Source organism: Anarrhichthys ocellatus, unplaced genomic scaffold (genome assembly GCF_004355925.1).
Source record: "Anarrhichthys ocellatus isolate YVR2014 unplaced genomic scaffold, GSC_Weel_1.0 scaffold102, whole genome shotgun sequence".
Classification (NCBI taxonomy): domain Eukaryota; kingdom Metazoa; phylum Chordata; class Actinopteri; order Perciformes; family Anarhichadidae; genus Anarrhichthys; species Anarrhichthys ocellatus.
The window spans coordinates 200,675-216,288 of record NW_022280132.1 but is presented as its reverse complement, the minus strand read 5'-3'; the positions used below and the strand labels follow the sequence as shown (position 1 = coordinate 216,288).

The window sequence follows — 15,614 nt, the reverse complement described above, 5'->3', positions numbered from 1 at the left end:
AAGCAAGGAAAACTTGCTTTTGCTATGTGACTTGGTAATGGTTGAGTCTGACAAATTCTGATTGTACAAGCAAAATGAATGTGTTCAGTTTATCTCTTTAAATCCAAACACCAAAGTGTCGTTTAACAGGTTAAAGCTCTTCTTTCTTCTTTAGGATTATCTGCCGCACCATTTCAGCTATTTTGGGTCTGATTTCTTTGACAGAAACTTTTGGTCCCCATGCATCCAACACGTTGCCATTTACATCAACAAGATACTTCCAGAAATTCCAGTCAGGCTCATTTCCAGAAGACTCTGCAGAGAATGAAGGAAGGAAAACGAGTTAATATGTATCAGTTATTGCCATCTTCCTTTGTTCCTTTATTTCATTGCTGCCCTCTTTTATTTATTCTGCCCTACATGTTTACCTTTATTTTAATGTCTTCCTATCCTTCTCCCCTGTTCACATGATTTCAGTATTGTATATGCTTACTGTACTGTCCACGTTTTGTTATTTGTGTCATTTGTCATTTCTGAATATCTAACATTTGCCCTTTAATGGTGGGATCCTCCAGATTCCACTGTGTTAATTAGAAACCTGGTTGTCTCGGGCTCATTTGCTTAATAAAGAAAACATCTTCAAATGATGCAAGAACAAACTCACACCAACACCATCACATCTCACTCACCAACAAGGTACTTGTAGACATTGTTGGCTCCGGTTCCGACGACAGCGATTTTACTGAACAGGGGGAAGGAGACTCCGTAAACTCTGCGAACAAAACTGTCGATCTCCTTGTCGCTGCCGGGCTCCTGCTGACCAAACTGGTTGCAGGGGAAGGCCAGCACATTGAAGTGATACGGCCCAAAGTCCCGCTGGAGCTGCTGCAGGTCTTCGTAGTGCTCTTCAGTGAAGCCACATTCACTGGCTACATTCACCACCAGGGACACCTAAAGCCAAAGGAACACACTGTGAAGACACTACAGTAACAGTCCTGACAGTCACAAAACAACAATTAACAGCAACTGAGGTATTGTAAACAGCTGTTCACGTACCTGATTGAGCGCAGATGTACTGAACATGCTCTGTGCACATCATCTGTTAGTTTTGTTAGCTTGTGTTCATCTCAGAAAGGACTATATGTGAAAGGAAGGAGAAAAAGTGTTTTCTAGTTTCATACCAGGGTTGATCTTAGTTTAACAATAAGTACACAATAAATGGAGCTTGGAAAGATCATTTTATTTTCATGACTATGAGGAATATTTACTACATGACATACTATTCATCCACGATATATTTACAGAGCAAAAACGTTTTTTGCTTCTATATTAATGCTCTGAATATCAAATTTAGCAGCTTTAACACAAGCCAAAAGAAAACTCTAACCTCTGAACCCTTTATTTTATTTATTGGTGTATTTGATAAGGGACAGTGCACATTAATAAAAACATTTCTGTAAATGCACCAGAGTTAGCCAAACGGCTATTTTTCATCTGTAGTGCCAAGAGGCAGATGTTACAAAATAAACCTAAAAACAGAATATAAGATTGGATTGAAAAGGTTATACAATATTGACGCTTTACAATGCATGCACAAACAATGACAAAAAGTGAGAATATTAATATACGTAGTATCATCACTCAGGAGACTCATACATTGTCAAGTACTAGCAAGACATGCAACACGGAGGCCCTCAAAGTCAACACACACAAAGGAAATAAAATAAGGGATAACTATGTAAAATAGAAACATGCACCAAAGACAATATTATGCTGCACTTGTTAGACACTAAAAACATCCATGTCAGAGGCACAAAACATAAAAGCATGCAGAGTATGTGAAATACATCAATCAGTCAGACACAGCTAAACAACAATAAAAGACATGCATGCAGGTAGATGAGGGTCGACCAGCAATTTCAAGACGGACAGACAGGTGACAACAGACAGATCGAGGGAAAGTTCAACACAGACAGAGGTGCAGTTACATTCTAGTGCTGACGGAGTTGGGTACTAACTAACCATTTCTTTAATTGAGCTTTAAATGAACTGTATGTTTGTAGTTCTCTAATGGTCACTGGGATGGAGTTCCATTGTAGTGCAGCTTGTACTGAAAATGCAGACTGACTGACCTTTCTGGTTGATTGTTTCATGGCTGTTTCACCTCAGGGACTTGGTCAAAATAATTTGTTATTGCATTTCTTCAATTCTACAGTTGTAATACATAGGATTCATAGTTCAATATTTTTTTTATGTTTTAGGCTATAGCCTAATTATAATTTGAACTACAGTAAGCTTTATTCTATATACAGTACTGTACTGTATTATAGTGTATTTGAAATATACACAACATTTTTGAAACAGTCAATCAAATTGTGTAAATAGCGAAACTGTCCGTTTCATAACTTTATATTCATATAATAAATAATAATAGTAGTAATTTGCATGACAGTAAATACCTCAACGAGTACTAACATTCCATACATTTTTTGTGTTTCTTAATATCCACAACTGACTCTAATGTGACAGCTCGTTTTGCGTTCACTACCTGCTGAAGAACCTCCATTTCAGAACTATTTTTATAACTACTATTACAATGGGATTCATTTTTATAACAACAATTTAATAATAATAATCATTTAATATTAACAGAAAATTCAGCTGTTCATTAAGAACTCGTCATGAATCAAACGTAGACTTCTAATGAACTTTCTCAAGAATAAAAAAATTTAAAAAGTAGATATTAGTGAATGAACGATTTTTCATGCAGGACTGTTACTTGTCATGGTGTATTGTTATGTTGTTGTACTAGTAATTTTACTTTGGTAAAGGATCTGAATACTTCTTTCACTGAATGAGAGTTCCATGTCTGACGAGATCAATGCCTTTGTTGTTTACCTTTTCATGCTCAGTGTAAGTGACGTGGTCAAGGGTGGACCTGTGCAGATACACGTCATGGAAAAAGTTGAGTATGTTCGTGCAGGTTAATACATGTTAACCTCATGCTTCAGGTCACAGTCAGGCAGTTTCTCATCACTGGATAAGTAAGCACATGCGTTCTTTTTGTTCCCATAGTGCTGACATCTTGTGTCACAATGAAGCAATTCAAGTGTGATGCATCTGAAAACCTCATGGGGCTATGTTCATTATAGAGTAGACCCTCTATACAAACCAAATCCTTCACAACGGCAACCTTCTTAAAACAGCAACGGTGCATTATAAATTATATATGTATTTGAAACACTGTACAGTGATTACTAGGTATGGTAATAACATGGAATCATCCGTGAAAGAGACCTTCAATAGGGACATTGGGGAGGATACATACTTTATATTTGTTTTACGGTGTTTAAGGGAGCATCCTTTGAAGTTCTGTTTAAGCGAACAATTTAAAGATTATATTAAAAACTAAAATAGAATGTATTGAATTTTCCTACTACAGTGATATAAATACTATGCAGCCGACAAATTATTCTGTTCTACTTTCGCTGTCATGTGGTGTCTTTTGACATGTGTTGAACAAAGCCTGGTTGACTAATTGCAATAAACAACAAATAAAGCAATCATGAAGAAGAAACCTAACTACAAATAAAATGCCTTATGTTTAGTCTCATTTATTAACCCAGCCAAATAAATAAAATCTGAAGTGCATACAGGTTACATTGTATCAACTCGTTATAGACGGATAACGGCGAATCTAGTCTACCTGCTTTGAATGAAAACTCTATGAAGCTCCTGCAGCTGCAGGGGCTCTGCAGGCCTCTTGCCACGTAGGCTAGCGGGGCTACATGATGGGACATCCCGAACAGTCAAACTGCACTACTGTGTTAGTTACGTCTACTAACACAATGCTAACTGGGAGAAATTATAAATAAACATTTCCATGCAAAATTCATTCATGCCACCGGTTGACATGCAGAGACCGGTTACAGTGAGATTCTAACATCACCGATATACTGTATGTATAATGTTACCTCAAACTTACCGAACCCCGGTATTTTTCCAGGGACACTAACTTCCCCCTGATGTTCACAACTTTAAAAGTATAAAAGTCTTTCTGTTTGGTCTCAATGAGGCTGAATAGAGTCAGCAACACAGTGAGTGCTCCTGGAAGCATCTTTACAGTCAAACTGCCAACGCAACAGAGAGGAAGCTTCATCGAAGTCCTACGGCACTTCTTGGTTCGGGCGGTGAAGCTACAGATGGGGAGGACAACACTTCCTGGATTTTCCGGCCATAAATTACAAAATAAAAGCTGTGTTGACGAATTTGTGTTGCAGCCAGAGGTTGCAGTCTGGTTGCAGTGTCAAAACTCAAAATAATTAGTTGTTGTTGTTGTTGCAGCCTAATGTAAATTAGGCTGTTTTATGTCATGCTTTATGTATACCACAATTTAGAATGTGCCTACACTGATGTAGCCTGACAATGAACATGTAATCTGATTTAACTTTGAAAAGTAAACTGCCACTACATAATTCCAAAATGTGACATGTCAACTTTTCTGCTCTCACTTTCAGCCCATTAGGCAAGCTAAAGACATACACAACATGGCCTACTTTTTTTCCAAAGGAAAACAAATGAACACAAGCCAAAAATACAGAACAAAATCTAAACGCTCTGCATATTAATTACAGACTTGTTCCCCCGTAAGAGTGTTCACAAACTGGGTCTCACTTGTGTGGGAATTTATGCTCTGTCACATTCGTAAACCAGGGGATACCTAGACTTGAGACTGCAGGGATATTTCTGATTATATCCTGTGCTCTAAAATTTGGTTTTTGGTTTGAATGGCATACTGTATGCCAAAACAAATGGATACAAAAAAAATAACCTTAAGAGTAACATTCACACTATATGTATGAATTTTACTCAAAGTAAGGACAGAACATTTTCATTGTGTATTGTTTTTGGCTTTTTAGACAAACAAACAGTAATTTAAGAAGAAATATACTACAAGGAGGACAAAAATATTGTCCGATCAAGGCTTCTTCATTCTCATACTAGTAGAACAAGATCCCAAATATCTCTAATTTTGGATAACATCATTAATAAATTCAAAACATTTCAAACATTGTACCCACTCGTCCAATGTATCTGTAAATATTGTCAATTTTAGATTGTGTGCCTGTCGGCTACTTTTAGCATCGTGATTTTTTTTTTTGAGGAAAGAAAGATTTATACACAGATAATGCTTGCAGTGCAGTTGCAGTAAAGCGTTTCCGAGCGGTATTTGAACGCAGCATGCTTCACGCCCCTCTTCATCATCACTGACACTCCCACAATGCAGCGGGGTAATGTATTAACATGGCGTCAACGGTTGCTGTTTTGACCAGGGCCGTGGGATTTGAAAAATAGGATGTAAAACAACACTATGGAGACAGCTAAACAATAATCCAAAATCAACCCTAGAGCCCGAAAGTAAGTTTGTATGCGCTCTTCTGTGTTGTTCTGGTCGAAGTCGTTATTTTCTGTTTTTAATGACTTGCTGCTGTATGCCAACTGGGTGCCAATGTTATTTATTCCCCGTTAGCTAGCTCAGACGGACGACCCGGGGGCACAGCAGCTAACGTTAGTTAGCCTACGAAGACCGCTAACAGGAAAGTCAAGTCAACGTGAATCATTCCCATAACACAGGTGACACCTTTTGGTTTTAATGGTGTGTATTTACTTTAGTCAATAATACATGCGAGCGGGAGGTGCCCCCTCTTTTCATTTCTGATTTGGAAGTGGAGCTAAAACTGTCCCAGTGTTGTGTCTGTCTGTTTCCTCATCAGTTTCGTTTCCCCTGAACCAACAGTAACGTTACCTGAAACAAAAGTCAGCCCAACCAGTTACGTATGCGACGTGTAACTGCAACCTAACATTCGCCCCAGATTACTCACAAGGGCATACGGAATCACTCTTTATCAAATAGTCAGTCTCTATCATAACACAATAATGTATCAATTGATTTACATGTTGTATCGGTAATCTAAATGTACAAAGTTTTAGCAACTGAAGTTATAAAACTAATTTAGTTTAGGATACGATATAGAATTGTGTCATGTGAGAAATGCACTAGTAAGATTTAAATGGATAAAAGTTGCATCTTTTTTTTGTGTGTGGATTGATCCAGGAAATCACCCCACTGCTTCTGTAAGTGAATTCACACCAAGATATTTTGGAATGATTTGGCAGACTTTTTTTGATACATGCACTTGACAATGTTTGAATGAAACTCTTCCATGTTTTGTACACAAGAAAAGGAATGAATTCCCCTAAAAATCAAGTTGCACAACTTAAATTTAAAATACAAAAGGTAGAAAGCCTTTACTTATTGTGGCTTCACGATGGAAAACAACCCAACACTTCTTGTCATCTTTACCTTGTTTTATTTATTTATTTTACCACACCATGTGAGTCAAAATTGTTTTATTTTTATTGCACAAACAAATTTTTAGAACAAATTACCTTTTAGTTGACCATAGTATTTGTGTTGTCAAACCTCATGTGACTGTTGAAGAATGTAGTCTCCTCTTTGTAGATTCTGTACATTTCTGTAGTTAAAGAAATGTACATACGTCTTGTAAGTTCACACATGTGTTGGATCAGTTAGCTTCACCTGGACTGGTAAAACAAGAGACACAGCAGGCTATCACAATGTAGAGCAGGGGTCTCAAACTCATTTTCACTCCGGGCCACATCAGCATCATGGTCGCCCACAAAGGGCCGGTTGTAAATGTAACTACTCGTAACATGTTGTTAAATAACTGTCTCTGCATTTGATTATTGTTTATTCAAGTGTAAAAATACTGTACATGCAGTTATATAAATGTAAAAATATATTTAAGCACATTTCTGTTATTATAACTTAAATCCTTTTAATTTAGGGTTAAGAAACCCACATTACTCTATCAAACTATTAAAGAAAATAGCAAAGACAAATATCAAACAAGTTATTACAATAACTTTGTTCAATGCTTAAAATCCTTTCAAGGGTGCGTTTGCACAATCCCACATAAAGTGTTTCATGTGTTTTAAAGCCACGTTTAAAGTAGTCTTCAATGTACTCACAATACATTTCCATGTCAAATGTACAGTAACCAACCAAAGAGCTGCTTATGACTGTTTAAGTATCATCATTTTGACTTTCTATCTCATCATTTTGACTTTCTATCCCAGAATTATGACTTTCTATCATAGTTCTGACTTTCTATCTCATAGCTTCGACTTTCTATCTCATAATTTCGAGTATGGGGATATTTTTATTATCAAGTCTAACTTTTAAAAAAAAATGTAATTTCTTTTTTTTTTTTTACTTTTTTTTTTTTTTGCTGGCGGATTCGCAGGCCACATAAAATTGAGGCCCCTGATGTAGAGTAATCTTGTAGTTAGACTGATTGCTATGATTTCCTCTCTTCTTATTTCCTAGGCTTTAGGTGGCCTGCCTACCTGCTCATCCTCAGCGTGGTGTTGACTCCACCAGGGACAAGAACAGCAGGACAGGGATGGATGAGTCCAAAAGTCCAGTCAAACAGTCTCAACCCAGAGGACCCAAAGCTTTGTCCAGTGAGAAGTCCAATAAAGGGGCTCCTGCGCAGAGAGAGGGTACCAAGTCTGCAACCCGCAGCAAAGAGAACCTCACCGCTGCAAAGGATGAACATAATATAGTCAGTCAGGGAAGCCGCGGGCCAGGCAAGACTTTCACAGACGTCCCCCAGGACAAGAGAAGAGGGCGGCCCTCCAGGCTCACTAGACTGACTGGAAGAATGAGTTCTGGGGAGAGGGGGACAGGAAAGGTGGCAAGCTCACAACAGAAGCTGGTGGCACAGGATCCCGACACCAGGGTGTCTATTTCTGCAGACAGCAGCCCCTCGGCAAACAGAGAGATCAGCTCTCCTGTAGTGCCTGGTACACCTGAGAAAGGCCTCACAGAGCTCCATTGTAGCTCCATTGTAGTTCAAGCAAAAGAAAAGTCCCATGGTGAGTTTGGATAATGTTTTTCCTGAGATGTCTCTCCACCAAAATGTATCTTTGTATGTAACTGCCTTGTCGTTGTTGCTTGTAGGAGTGAAAGCAACATCATTGATGCATCAGTCCATTAAAGAGGTGAGGCCCACCCTGGAGGATGGGCCGCTGACAGAGCAACAGCTGGGCCTCCGACAGGCAGAGGAGCGCCTCTACAGAGATTACATCCACCGACTGTTGAAAGTAAGGCAACAATCCAGTCATGCCTGATATACAGTAAATGTGTGGTTCAGCTAATCTCAGTTGCTGCATTATGGGTTCAGCCAGTATACATCTGCAATGGATAGATTGATAAATAGCTCAACGGATAAACATAGTTATTTATCCTTCATCTGTTTCCTTGATCAGACATGTATTCGTCATAAAATCTAAATCAAACAACTGCTCCAAGTCCAAATACACTATGAAGTCTTCAAACATAATGACCCTGTTATTGTAAATTGGGGGATGTTTAAACTTTCATAGAGCTCATTATATAAGTGTCGCCCAGAACTTAACTTACTTAATTACAGCTAAAATATTTTTGGACGGAAAATAACTGCACACAAAAGCGACAGCTACTTATGTTGACTTTCAATACTTTCATACCATTCCAACTGAGACTGTATTTTTTAGAGCCAGAGTTCCTGCACAGCTGTTTTTGTGTTAAGACAAAAAAAAAAGGCTGACGCACTGGAGAAGTTTGACTTACTTTGATAAATAAAGACAATAATGAAAACCCAACCTGTCCATACTTTCACTTTCTCCATGGAATCATCACCAGTTTGTTTTTTTTCCCTGTGCTTGTGATTTGTTTGATTTTTATCTCCAACTAGTACGAGCAGGTGGGATTTGTGATTGTGATCATGTGATCCCCAAATTTCCAGCTGGAAAAACTGCAAGAGAACATGCATGAACTGATTGCTTTTGCTTCTCTCCCTGTTTTCACAGCAGTCCCCCGAGTACCCAAACTATCAATACTTATGCAAGCTCTGTTCTGTGCACATTGAGAACATTCAAGGAGCCCACAAACACATCAAGGAGAAGAGACACAAGAAGAACATAATGGTACGGGAACTTTTAAGTTCGTATAGTCATTCATTCCAGGCCCTGCTTGAGTAATGCAATTCTTCTGAATTGGCACAAAGTAAGGGTTTAGAAGGAAGTCTTTAACATACTCTGGTTCTGGTGTTTCAGGAGAAACAGGAGGAGAATGAGCTGCGAGCCCTGCCGCCCGCGTCTGCTGCCCAGCTGAAGGCCGTGGACACGGCCGTCCTGGATACAGTGAGGCAGCACGGGATCTCAGAGGAGGACTTTGAGGTTCGGAAAGCCGTGGTCATCAGGATGGAAGAGATCATCAAGAGGCACCTCTCAGGTTGTATGCCGTGATCATATGTCCTTAGAAAATTAGACTTTGCTGGTCCTCAGTGCCCAGTTTATTCTGTATTTATATAAGTCTTTATTAATCCTTCCAATATCTTTTCTTTGGTTTTCCAGCTTGTGCTCTCCGTCTCTATGGTTCATGTCTTACCCGATTTGCCTTCAAGACGAGTGATATCAACATCGATGTCACCCACCCCCCCTCAGTAAGTCGGCTCTTGCTATAGAAAAAAATATGTGTATTTTCAATAATGACATTATACATCAGCAGTGACATTTGGTCTAATAGTCCTCTCATTCCTTTCCTCCGTTCAGATGACACAACCGGAGGTCTTGATTCAAGTGCTGGAAATCCTTAAGAAAAGCCGTAAGTTTTGCTCAGTGCATGTTCACTTTTTACACGAGTTGAGACATGATGATTTGTTATTAGGGCCTAAAAATACAATGTCAGATTTGTTCACATTACATCCAATTAACGATTTTTTTCCTAAAATCAAACTAGGCTGACAAAAGACAAAGGAATTATTAACTTTCTCCAATCTTCACTTTAAAAACAAAAACAAATAAAGATGCCTCTTGGAAAAAATGTTTCCCTGAAGAAAAAAAGCTGTTCGTAAACATGTTATTGTGCATGCCCTGTGGCACGTTACCAACTCTTTTAGGGAACCAACTCCTCCCTTTTTATTAGCGCTAGTGCCATGTTGAACAGTGTCTGAAGAGAACTCGCATGCTAACTATGAACTACAGGAGCTGAGGGAAGTGATGGCAGTTCTGTACCATAATTAAACTATTTATAGGTCCTAAACCATGAATTTAAATTCATTAATTAATCAAAATGATTGCCCAGCTTTAATTTTTACTAAGTAGTATAACCCCACTGTTTTTGTTCGTCTGGACTTCTTGGCTTTGTCTTGTTGGTTCATATGTCTGATAGCATGTGCAAATTAGACCAAGCAGAATGTTGTCAAGAAGCACATTGTTTTGAAATTCATTATCTGCTTTGGTCTTGAGTTACGATAATATGTTGGTCCTCATGACCTCATTCAGGTGGTTCCAGTTTTATGTAAAAGTCCTGCAATGAATTTGAGTTTGTGCAACTCATCGGCAGGTAATTTAACACTTTTTATTTTTTCCTGTCTCTCTTCTATAGCTGAATTTTCCGAGGTTGAGTCAGATTTTCATGCCAAAGTTCCTGCCATTTTCTGTCGGGATGTTAGCAAGTAAGTGTATCATCAAATGCATTGATGCAGGTTTTTATTATCTATCTATCTATCTATCTATCTATCTATCTATCTATCTATCTATCTATCTATCTCTATCTCTATATAGTAGAAATGTATTTTAAGGTTTAATTGTGTAGCATTTTTCATACAATAAATGCAGCACAAAGTGCTTTACAATAAGGGAAAAAAAGACGTATGAACATAAAAACAGGGAAAGTTAGAGGGAAAATAAAACCCACTGTATAATAATATAATATTAAAATAATGTAGCCATATTTGCAGCATGCATATATACATCAATAAACAATGCAGCACCATCAGAAGGTCTCCATTCTCTTCTACTATGTTCTTATCTTTTCTCAATCAGTAGTTGAGATTTTAACTTTTTTTAGAGGAAAACCTCCATCACCTGGAGTGCACTCTCTACCGATTGGTCTCTGAAGCTATAAATACACACAACAGATCTCATCCCTGGCTTGATTACACCAAAAATAAGCATTTTCAGGGTTTTCTGTGTCAGGCACCCTCTCACCACTTTTAAGTTCACTTTGTATATTTCTGTCAGTTTACTGTCATTGAGGTTCGAATAAATTGTCATACATGTCTAGAAATGGAGTTCATGGTTACTTTAGTGATAGTTTATAGTATGTAGTTCTCATATGTTATATATTTGTTTTTGTCTTAACATTGATGATTAGAGGAAAGAAGTCTTTCTATCATTGCAACATGGTACCTTTTAGATTGTGTCATTTCACTTAGTTATGTTAGATGATCTCATTTCTGTGTACTTATGTAACTGCACATTGTTACAGTAGATATTGACTCCCACTTACCTTTGAATCTTGCAGTTCCAACACTATTTTATAGTCTGGCACCACTTTGGTGCCTTCCGAATATATTTTCGAAAAAGAAAGGGTAATACATCACAGTAAAGCTTTCAGTGTTGCGTACTTGTGTCTTTCATATATTCTCGGTTAAAAACATAATCTATATCTTATCCCCTCAATGAGCCGTTGCAGCAGTTAGACTGAGGTTCTCTTCAATGTCGATTTAAGAATTTCATCCAACTTTTCATGGTGGTTTTCCCTCACTTCTGTGCCTGTGCAGCGGCCTGATGTGTAAAGTGAGTGCAGGTAATGACGTTGCTTGTCTCACCACCAATCACCTGGCAGCCCTGTCTAAACTGGAACCCAGATTAATCCCCCTGGTGCTGGCCTTCCGCTACTGGGCAAGGGTAAGGCTGTGACCGACTCTCTTCGGCTGAAAGAAGAAGCGAAAAATGCAGACTAAAGCATTTTTCCCCCCCTGTATGTTTATCTCCACAGCTGTGTCATGTCGACTGCCAGGCTGAGGGGGGCATCCCCTCGTACTCCTTAGCCCTCATGGTCATCTTTTTCCTGCAGCAGAAGAAGGAGCCTATCCTCCCCGTCTACCTGGGCCGCTGGGTATGTGAAGTGTTGGGTTTTTTCAGGTCTTTTTCAGGTCCACCTTTCCACTCAGGGAAGACAGTTGTACTTATTTGTAAGTGCCATACTGCCTACCCCCCCCCCCCCCTTTTTTTTTTTCTTCTTTCTTTCTTTTTTTTTTTTAAAATGGAGCACAAACTAAAAAATATTATTTATTTAAATATAATTCTGGGAAACAAGCTGCAATTTAATACAGTTCTCTGAAAACACAATTGATAGTGCAAGTGTCCCAGGTGAAATGTAGACATTGTCCACCCATTCACTGGAATTCATACTATGATCTGCATTCTTATGACATGTCTGACAGGTCTCAGGTCTGCGTTGGGAAACCTGGGTCGAACACAAGATTTAGATATGAAGGTGTGTCCGTGTCTGCCGGATTTCCACTTTCACCACTTAGCCTTGCCATCAGACAGCCATTTCTAACAGAAAACTGAATCTGTTATATTGCATTGTGATGCTAAACATACAAAATTGAATGTTCAGATTTGAATACATCAGGAACACCAGTGTGAAGCTACAGAATGATATGGAAACCTAAACAAATACAAATAGATAATGGACACGCACTTAAACAAAGGTTTTCTGAAGTTGCACGTTAAAGAGAAGAAAACCAGGCTGAAAAACCAGTGTTTTGCTTCTCGCCATGTTTGAAAGTTTCAAGCCCTCATTCCAACAACATTCCACACCTGGCATCACTGCTTGGTGTGGTATGTGCCCGTGAACCTGTAACTACACCCAACTCCTTTCTCCATGCACTTTTAATGTAGGTGAAGTTGTGCCAGAAACACTCTGCTACCCCATCAAACAGTCACATCAACAGGTCCAAAATAAATACGTCACAAATCTATACTGTAATAGTTATAACCTAACATAACAATCCAATCTAAAACTTATCCTGAATCTCTCAAGTGACCCAAATGTTTGCTTTCCTGTTCTGTGACATCAGTAGGCTTTCCTTCACTTTTGTAGTTGTAGTTCACTTCTTTGTGCTCGACATGTGCTTTTCTGCTTGCACGGCAGAGGACATAATGCAGTGATGGAGAGCATTTATTCACTTAGAGCTGAACTTTCTAAAACTGGAGGGCTTTTGCGCTTTCCTCAAAAAATGCACGGTGGGCTGGGTGGATGAAAATGCGAGGCTTCTGTGTATCCTACTTGTTAAGATGCAGCGCGTGCAATCGCAAAGTCGTTGGTAGGGGAATTTTGTTTCAACATAACTTCCTCCTCTGTCTTCTCAGTCTGTCATCTGTCTGTCTCAATAATCTCTGTCAATAAAGGCTAAAGTGGTGAAAGAAATATAAATAATTATTTTAAAAGTGGGGACGTTTAACCACTTCTCACTGAGATAGAAATGCTAACATCAGAGGGCGACTATCACAAGGCCCCAAGCCTTCACCAGTAGCATCACGATATAGCATGAAAACCTGCCTGCCAAGGAGATGCAGAATTTGAACTTCTTTTTTTTTTAAGTTACCTCTTTGTTTTAATGTTAATTGTCTTCTCTGACTTAATTCTCCTCTTTCAGATCGAAGACTTTGATGTGAAACATGTGGACGAGTATCATCTAACTGGAATCTCACTGGACGTGTTCGTCCGGTGGGAGCGCAGACCTCCAAGCTCCACGGACAACCGAAACGATGCCAGAGGAGAAGGCAGACCCAAACCAGAGCAGAAAAAAGCTGCTGATACTTATTACTCAGAAGGCTTGGTGAGTCTCACTGCAGCACACAGTCATGTCATAAGAGAGCAATTTATACTGACTTTGATTCAGATTTCAAATCATGCTTTTGGAGAGCAAAAGTGGAAAAATGGCGGGCAGTGTTGATGTTCTTGCTGCGTCACCCTGGCTTTTACTATGCCTCTTTTACTGTCCCTTAAAGACTCGCCTAACTTCGGACCTGGGTAAAGGTGTGTCGTTGGGCCAGTTGTGGTTGGACCTCTTACGTTTCTACACACTGGAGTTTGCTCTTGAAGAATACATCATCAGCATCCGCCTAAAGGAGCTCCTCTCTAGAGAAGCGAAGAACTGGCCTCGCCGCAGGCTCGCCATTGAAGGTGAGAGACTACTTCATTGTGTAAAAAAAAAAAAAAATATGAATGGTTTGACTGGTCTGGAGAAATATCAGAAATTCACTCTGTATTATTGTTTTTACATTTTAGATCCTTTTGCCTTGAAGAGGAATGTCGCGCGAAGCTTGAACAGCCAAATGGTGTTTGAGTACATCCAGGAGCGTTTACGTACGGCTTACAAATACTTTGCGTGCCCTCAGAGAAGGAGCACTGGGGGGCGCCAGAGAGCCAAGAAGGCAGACAAGCAAGGTGCAAAATTGAAAGAGCTTGAGAAAGAAGAAGAGGAAGAGGAAGAGGATGATGGAAAAGGCCTAGGCTCTCAGGGGGGGCAGCAAGGGTTTAAGGAGGATGAGGAGCCTGACAGTGATGATGAAGATGCATCAGATCCGTCCAGAAAAAGTAATGAGAAGACTTTAGATGCAAGCCTCATGGACATGGCTCTCCATGAGGGGAACAAACCGTCCTTCTGCCCCAACGGCCTGCCGGACAATGACAAGGAAGAGGTGGAGGGAAGCAGTATTTCAGATAAGGACGGGCCTGTTACGTCAGAGGATCTTCACTATGTGTTTGATAAGATGATTTTCACTAGTGGGAAGGTAATTATCACCATTCGTAATCCAGCATAAAATCAAGTATTTGTTGACGTTGATTTGAGTATAAATTATATTTTTTCTTTGACAATGGTAAAATATTGTAACCCATTGTACTGCCAAAAATCCTAAATTATGTATTTAATACTATTTAATATAGCTTCTGAACTGTAAAAAAAAGAAGACAAATTGTAGATTTCAACCTTTCCCACGTTTATAGCTGCAGTTTAGGAGAAGCATCATCCTGTCAGCATTGATGGGTTCAGGTCACTTAGGTGAGATGTTTACATTTAGGGAGGGTCTTTATTGGATTATTGACACATGATGACAGTCTAATTAATATATATATATATATATATATATTTTAATTAATATATATATTAATATTAATATATATATACATACATACATACATACAGTGGGTATGGAAAGTATTCAGACCCCTTTAAATTTTTCACTCTGTTTCATTGCAGCCATTTGCTAAAATCAAAAAATTTCATTTTATTTCTCATTAATGTACACTCAGCACCCCATCTTGACAGAAAAAAACAAATGTAGAAATTTTTGCAAATTTTTAAAAAAAGAAAAACTGAAATATCACATGGTCATAAGTATTCAGACCCTTTGCTCAGTATTGAGTAGAAGCACCCTTTTGAGCTAGTACAGCCATGAGTCTTCTTGGGAATGATGCAACAAGTTTTTCATACCTGGATTTGGGGATCCTCTGCCATTCTTCATTGCAGATCCTCTCCAGTTCCGTCAGGTTGGATGGTGGACGTTGGTGGACAGCCATTTTCAGGTCTCTCCAGAGATGCTCAATTGGGTTTAGGTCAGGGCTCTGGCTGGGCCAGTCAAGAATGGTCAGAGTTGTTCCGAAGCCACTCCTTTGTTATTTTAGCTGTGTGCTTAGGGTCATT

At 39.0% G+C, this 15,614-nt stretch overlaps 2 protein-coding genes across 5 annotated transcripts in view; one reads left to right on the top strand and one right to left on the bottom strand.

The window, feature by feature from the left end:
• Positions 1-22: 22 nt before the first annotated feature.
• Positions 23-4,132, bottom strand: gpx7 (glutathione peroxidase 7). Its single transcript, XM_031876046.1, has 3 exons — positions 3,965-4,132; positions 669-930; positions 23-294 (listed from the first exon to the last, which is right to left on the bottom strand). Exons 1-3 carry the CDS (start codon positions 4,094-4,096, stop codon positions 131-133), a joined length of 558 nt encoding a protein of 185 aa, XP_031731906.1. The 5' UTR covers positions 4,097-4,132; the 3' UTR covers positions 23-130.
• A 1,138-nt stretch (positions 4,133-5,270) lies between these two features.
• The window catches only part of tut4 (terminal uridylyl transferase 4), a 39,027-nt gene continuing 28,683 nt past the window's right edge, over positions 5,271-15,614 (top strand). For 2 of the 4 annotated variants that reach the window (XR_004213803.1, XM_031876026.1), the window contains exons 1-14: positions 5,271-5,397; positions 5,510-5,613; positions 7,391-7,941; positions 8,027-8,169; positions 8,917-9,033; positions 9,163-9,340; positions 9,463-9,551; positions 9,661-9,712; positions 10,496-10,565; positions 11,676-11,802; positions 11,894-12,013; positions 13,563-13,745; positions 13,918-14,092; positions 14,198-14,703. Coding sequence is in view for 3 of the 4 variants with exons in the window: in XM_031876026.1 (XP_031731886.1) it covers positions 7,467-7,941; positions 8,027-8,169; positions 8,917-9,033; positions 9,163-9,340; positions 9,463-9,551; positions 9,661-9,712; positions 10,496-10,565; positions 11,676-11,802; positions 11,894-12,013; positions 13,563-13,745; positions 13,918-14,092; positions 14,198-14,703 (2,235 nt within the window). In the remaining variant the exon portion in view is untranslated. The other 2 variants (XM_031876027.1, XM_031876028.1) reach the window with 2 other exon arrangements.

Coding starts and splice junctions, on each gene's coding strand:
- gpx7 (XM_031876046.1), bottom strand. CDS start 4,096: ATGCTTCCAGGAGCACTCACTGTGTTGCTGACTCTATTCAGCCTCATT. Junction 931..3,964: donor TGGAAAAATACCGGGGTTCG/GTAAGTTTGAGG, acceptor CTTTGGCTTTAG/GTGTCCCTGGTGGTGAATGT. Junction 295..668: donor TGTCTACAAGTACCTTGTTG/GTGAGTGAGATG, acceptor CATTCTCTGCAG/AGTCTTCTGGAAATGAGCCT.